Genomic DNA, 6,000 nt, shown 5'->3' with positions numbered 1-6,000 from the left:
GGAGGAATGGAGGGGTAGAAGCTCATCTCCCCTCTCTAGTGACCAGTGATAGAACTGAAGGGAAAGGCATCGAGCTACAACGGGGCAGGTTCAGGAACCTCCCCAGGGACAAATGTGGGATACAACCCCTGTGCCCTCATTCATTTACGAGGTTGGTCTGTGAGTGTCTTGCGGAATCAAACTCTATAATCCAAAGATGGGTTATAAAGCAGGTATGTTTATTCCAGCGTATATTCATTACATTCCCTATGGCCCCATTCCCCGCAACCCCATTCCCTCATTCCCCCTGACCCCATTCCCCTCGACCCTTGCCATTGTTTTTGGGGTGAAATTCTTCTTCTATTTTCTTCTTGGTGTTATCTGCTGTTAATGTTCTCCCATGTCAGCATCATCTTGCCCGGGGGTATCTAATCCTTCTTGTCAGAGGTCTCTGGACAGTTTCTTCTTATATTTATTGCCCTCTTCTCTGGTTTTCTTTTGACTAAGTGTCTGTAATTCCCCTTTTCCCTGCCCTTTTAAATGTAAACTATCTACAGTTACCCTTTGTCTTGGTTTCTGTGAAGTTCCCCTTTCCCTTTCTATAGTAAAGTGTTACCTTGCCTCCATTTTGGGGCTTTGCTCACTCTTCAATTTCCCCCTTTTCTTTAATCTAGCAGGCTTTTACCTGCTAGATTCTTAATGGGTCTCAAAATAGGCTCCGCTCTCTACCTTTTGTCTCAGCTCATGTCTCTTCCAAACCTCGTATTCCCTTCCAGTACCTTGGTACAGGCACATAGAGCATTTTACTACTATACAGGTAAAACTTATTAACAACACCAAGATGGCTATAATGATTCCAATCAGAAAGAGCTGCTTTACCCATCCTAAATTTGGTAACCAGCTAGTGAGTGTATCCCACAATCCTTTTTCCCAACCTATGTTATCCTGACTTGCCTTGTGCAACACCTTTATTTGTTCCCAATTTTTCCCCAAGTCAGTTTCAATTCTTAGGTCTTTGTTTAGGTACACACAGCAACTCTGATTTATTATTGTGCATACCCCTCCTTCTTTGGCTGTTAATATATCCAGTGCCATCCTGTTTTGAATCACCACCTTGGATAAGGAGGATACCTCTTCTTGGATTGCTCGTCATGCATCCATTGTGGCATTTTCTACTATTCCTAAAGTCGCCGAGTGTCATGGTTTTGTAATTTTGTAATTTTGCTATCAGTATTCCACATCATAACATCATGTAAAGCATGGATACTTCTATTGAATATGCAGTCCACAGAAGAAGACTACATATCCCAGAGAACAACACGGTTAGTGATAAGTCATGGGACCAGGACGCTATATAATCTTGTTCCCAGACTGGAGTGTTCTTCTTCTCTCGAATTTCTTGGAGAGTGGGAAGCGTTCCAGCCGTGTCACCTAGAGTTCACAGTAGGCCTCTCTGTTTTCGGGGACACTCTCTGTTTCGTTCGATTTGTTAGCCTCAATTATATTATATTATCTTGTATTTCGATATCATATTTAGTAAAATAAGTTTTTCCTCTTTAGATTGTCGCTGTTTTTATCCCATTCCCCTTTTCCCCCTCCTTTTCGGGCTCCGGGGGGCCCTACGGGGTGGCTTCCCCTGTCACGGGCATAGGCAAATCTAAGTAACCCGTGACACCGAGATATTCACAATTGCCTGTTCTAGTTGTGTCACCCCCTAGAGACAGGATGAGAATCATTAAGAAGCCATGAAAGCCTGTGCTGTGCACTAAGGGGTTGGACGTGCGCCTAGTTCCAATCTCACTCTTCATGCAATGAGGTCACCCCGCAACCTTCTCTTCTCTTGTTCAACCTAGAGAAGAGGTTGCGGGGTGACCTCATTGCAGCCTTTCAATACCTGAAGGGAACTTACACCCAGGAGGGGAGTAAACTCTTGGAAAGGGCTGACAATAGCAGGACACGGGGAAATGGTTTTAAGGTAAAAGAGGGAAGATTTAGGTTGGATGTTAGGGGGAAGTTCTTTACTAGGAGAGTGGTTGGGCCCTGGAACAGGCTGCCCAGGGAGGTTGTGGATGCCCCGTCCTTGGAGGTGTTCAAGACCAGGTTGGACGGGGCCCTGGGCAACCTGATCTAGTAAATGTGTATGTTTGGTGGCCCTGCCAGGCAGGGGGGTTGGAACTACATGATCCTTGAGGTCCCTTCCAACCCGGGTCATTCTGTGATTCTGTCATTCATGAGGAAGCCCAACATGTTACTACGAGCCGCCCCATGGAGCCCTACGAGGTATCGGCCTTGCAGCCCCGCTGTGGGGCGGAAGCGGAGCCGTGTGGGCGGCGGGCCCTTCCGGCGGGCTGGCTGGTTGCGTTTCGCTTTGCCCCGCCGCCTCCTCCGCCTCCTCCTCCTCCCCCACCGCCTCTCGCTGCCGCTCGGCGCCTCCATCCTGGTACTTCGGAGTCTCCATCCTGGTTTCTCAAGTGCCCGGACCCAAAACAGGAAGTAAGGCGCTCGGGGCCCTGCGGGCTGCCAAAGGCCGGGAGCGGACGGGATGAAGCGGGTGGTGGTGGCGGCGATGAGCGGGGCGGGCCGAACCGAGGGCACCGGGAGGAGAGAGAGAGAGAGGCGGCCATGGCCGGCCCCGCGCTGCAGCAGCGGCCTTGATGGCGTGGGCAGGGCCACAGCGGGACGGACCGGGCTCAGCTGAAGCCGCTGCCTGCTGAGAGGACGGGAAAATGGCGGCGGCTGCGGGCCGGGCCCAAATGGCGGCGCTGGTGGCTGGGGGCTGAGGCGATGAGGCGGGACATGAGGCTGGGGGAGCCGCTTCACCCGCGGCTGTTCTTATCCGCATCCCCGGGCGGCATCGGGGGGCGGTGGTGCGAAAGTAGGGAGAAGATGGAAGGGTCCCCACGGTGATGGGGGAGGGGAGGGGAGGGCAGGGCGGTGCGGGTTTGTGTTAAACTTCTTAGGGGGAAGTTCTTCACTAGGAGAGTGGTTAGGCCCTGGAACAGGCTGCCCGGGGAGGTTGTGGATGCCCCGTCCTTGGAGGTGTTCAAGACCAGGTTGGACGGGGCCCTGGGCAACCTGATCTAGTAAAGGTGTGTGTTTGGTGGCCCTGCTAGGCAGGGGGGTTGGAACTACATGATCCTACGTGAACCACTACATGGTTCTGAAATATATTACCCTGCCAGGATCAGGGTTTGCATCCAAGAGCAGGACCGGGCTTCCCAGCATCACCGTTAAACACCACGGTGCCCATTCAGGAGGAGCTGTTCCTTTATTTCCTTCTTTCCCCCCCCCCCCCCCTTCCTTTTGAGATCTCTTTATTCTTGAGTGTGTATTCAGGCACAGTGAAGCGTGTTACACTTCAGATCTTTGGCTCACACTATTTGCGTGCCTTTATTCACCATTGTTTAAACCCACCTGGCTGTTATAAGTAATACACCAAAGAAATCTAGAAAATCCTTTTTGTTTGCCAGCACTGCCTTGGCTGTAGATGCAATTAATTCCTTGACAGCGTGGTTAAAGTCCTGCTGCAAAGATAGAAGACGTCTTAGCAAGAAGGTGGACACTTCTGCTTCTTAATGCCAATAACTTCATGCTTGCTTTCTGGACTGAAGAGTGAGTTAAATGCCTTAAATAGAGGAGTTAAACACGATGATCTTTATGGATCCCTTCCAATTTTGGATGTCCTATGGGGATAGCTTTAAGCTGAAGGAGGGGAAGTGTAAGTTAGATGTTAGATTCTTTATTTAGGGGATGGTGAAGCTGTGTTTACCCCGTCACTGGCAGTGTTGGTCCCTGGGCTGCCTGGTCTGATGGGGGGCAACCAACCTATGGCAGGGAATTAGAATTAGGTGGGCTTTAAGGTCCCTTTCTTCTCTGATTCTGTGAAGCATTTTCCATGTGTCTGTACTGTTTCTTGCCATTTCTAACACCACCCTATTTGTGAGAGCTAGTGCTGTGTTTCTTCATCTAACAGAAGGCAGCAGAGCTGTGGTTTTATATCATGCCTTCTTCAATTAGCATCCAAAATTTGATTGTTATCCTAAATTTCTGCTTCTTTATAGTGGGGAAAAAGTTGATTGCTTAACGCTTCAAATAAAACTGGATTTATATGAAAGAAAATACACACCTCAGTCTTACCAAGATTCTTATCCATACCCATACTTGCACCTGAGGGCTGTTCCCTGTAATTGGGAAGGGGAGACACTTTCTTGTTTTGTTGAGTTTTCCCTTTTGGAGCAGTGCTGACTTCACTTGGTGTGTATTTGACATGTAACCATGCTCAGTGCTTCTTATGAGAATATCAGTGGATAGGCTCGCACTCATGGAGTCCTGCCAGATGTAAATCAGTGTGCATCAATGTAAATGAGAACAGTTTGTCCCATTGACTACCAATATATTCACCTCCCCTATGAGGACAGGCTGAGGGAGTTGGGCTTGTTCAGCCTGGAGAAGAGAAGGTTGCGGGGTGACCTCATTGCAGCCTTTCAATACCTGAAGGGAACCTACACCCAGGAGGGGAGTAAACTCTTCGAAAAGGCTGATAATAGCAGGACACGGGGAAGTGGTTTTAAGCTAAAAGAGGGAAGATTTAGGTTGGATGTTAGGGGGAAGTTCTTCACTAGGAGAGTGGTTAGGTCCTGGAACAGGTTGTGGATGCCCCGTCCTTGGAGGTGTTCAAGACCAGGTTGGACGGGGCCCTGGGCAACCTGATCTAGTAAATGTGTATGTTTGGTGGCCCTGCCAGGCAGGGGGTTGGAACTACATGATCCTTGAGGTCCCTTCCAACCCGGGTCATTCTGTGATTCTGTGATATTCCCATTTTTTTGTGATGGCTTGCTTCCTTAAATACCACAAATGAGTTGAACTTAATTGCTCTTGCAGGACTGCAATCTTATGTTGATACGGTTTAATAAATCTTGGTGTATATTGAACTCCGGTCTCTGGCTCCTTGTGTTTGATGTCTGTCCAGTTTGCTCCCCTTCTTGTTGCAGCTGTTGAAGTCATTTCCTCTGTGACTTTGATTTAGATTGAAGTGGAATCCATGCAGTGTGGGAAGAAAGTTTTGTGGGCTTTATTTCATTTTTTCCATCAAATAATAGTGTAAGAGAATCAACTCAGGTCATATAGCAGCATCTCCTGATTGTGCATCGGAAGCATTGATCTTATAAAAACCCTGCTATGGAATACAGAAAACATTCAGGTTTTATTAAATAGAAGATATGTGATGTTGTGGAATGACACTATTTCCACTGTGTCACTCTTGAGTGAATGCACTGAAATCCTGGCACATCCTATGTGAGTGTTCCCACTGATACTTCAGTAGCTGGAAGCCTCCTTTAGTATGCTTTAATACTTGCTTAGATATTAATAACAAGGCATCATGACAGAACCTCGTATCTCTTTAGTTGTGCATTGAAACCTATTTGAAGTTGTCAGGAACTGTGGATAGTGTTAGCTTTAATAAACACACCCAACAATCTATCAAGGCAAATTTGCATTTATTTCTCAACTGTTAGCTTAGAAATAGGAAAAAATCTTCAGTCTTCACTGCATTTCATTATATCCATCCACACTGTTCATGCACGTGTGTTCAATGCTATTCTCTTCCCCCACAAGCTAACGCCCTCCTCCAGAATATAAAATTAAAGATAGATTTGTATCCCTAAAGAAAGCATTGGAATCCAGGATGAAGTGTCCTGGGTCACTCATTTACAGTGAGCCATGTCAGGGCATTCTCACCAGGAGAAACGTGCTTTTTCCACTGCACACCCCATAAGCTTCAGTTGGCCCCCTCCTATATCATATCTGATGGATCTCCAGCGTACAGGCTAGTTCTATTGTTACTCAGCTGGAAATCAGTGATTGTTATGAAGTCTGGAGATGTACAGGCTGTTTTCTATTCACGTCTTCTGGGTTAGTGCTGGTGTCCTGGTGTAAATGTATCTTAAGAGAACAGGTTTCTTTGTTTCCATTAGTTTACCTTGTATTTGTGTGCTTTAATTAATAAAAAGAAATAATGTT

At 47.3% G+C, this 6,000-nt stretch overlaps 1 protein-coding gene across 5 annotated transcripts in view; it reads left to right on the top strand.

The window, feature by feature from the left end:
• The first annotated feature begins 2,283 nt into the window (after positions 1-2,283).
• The window catches only part of DMTF1 (cyclin D binding myb like transcription factor 1), a 25,260-nt gene continuing 21,543 nt past the window's right edge, over positions 2,284-6,000 (top strand). The window contains exon 1 of one of the 5 annotated variants that reach the window (XM_015874202.3): positions 2,284-2,472. Coding sequence is in view for 1 of the 5 variants with exons in the window: in XM_015874124.3 (XP_015729610.1) it covers positions 3,555-3,591 (37 nt within the window). In the remaining 4 variants the exon portion in view is untranslated. Of the gene's footprint in view, positions 2,473-2,501; positions 3,592-6,000 lie in introns of those variants that run through there. The other 4 variants (XR_014933110.1, XM_085512564.1, XM_015874124.3 and 1 more) reach the window with 4 other exon arrangements.

The sequence above is a fragment of the Coturnix japonica genome, chromosome 1, assembly GCF_054131305.1.
Source record: "Coturnix japonica strain WE chromosome 1, WE-NBRP24, whole genome shotgun sequence".
NCBI lineage: Eukaryota > Metazoa > Chordata > Aves > Galliformes > Phasianidae > Coturnix > Coturnix japonica.
Note: the sequence above shows the minus strand (reverse complement) of the source record. Positions and strands in the feature narration are given on the sequence as shown.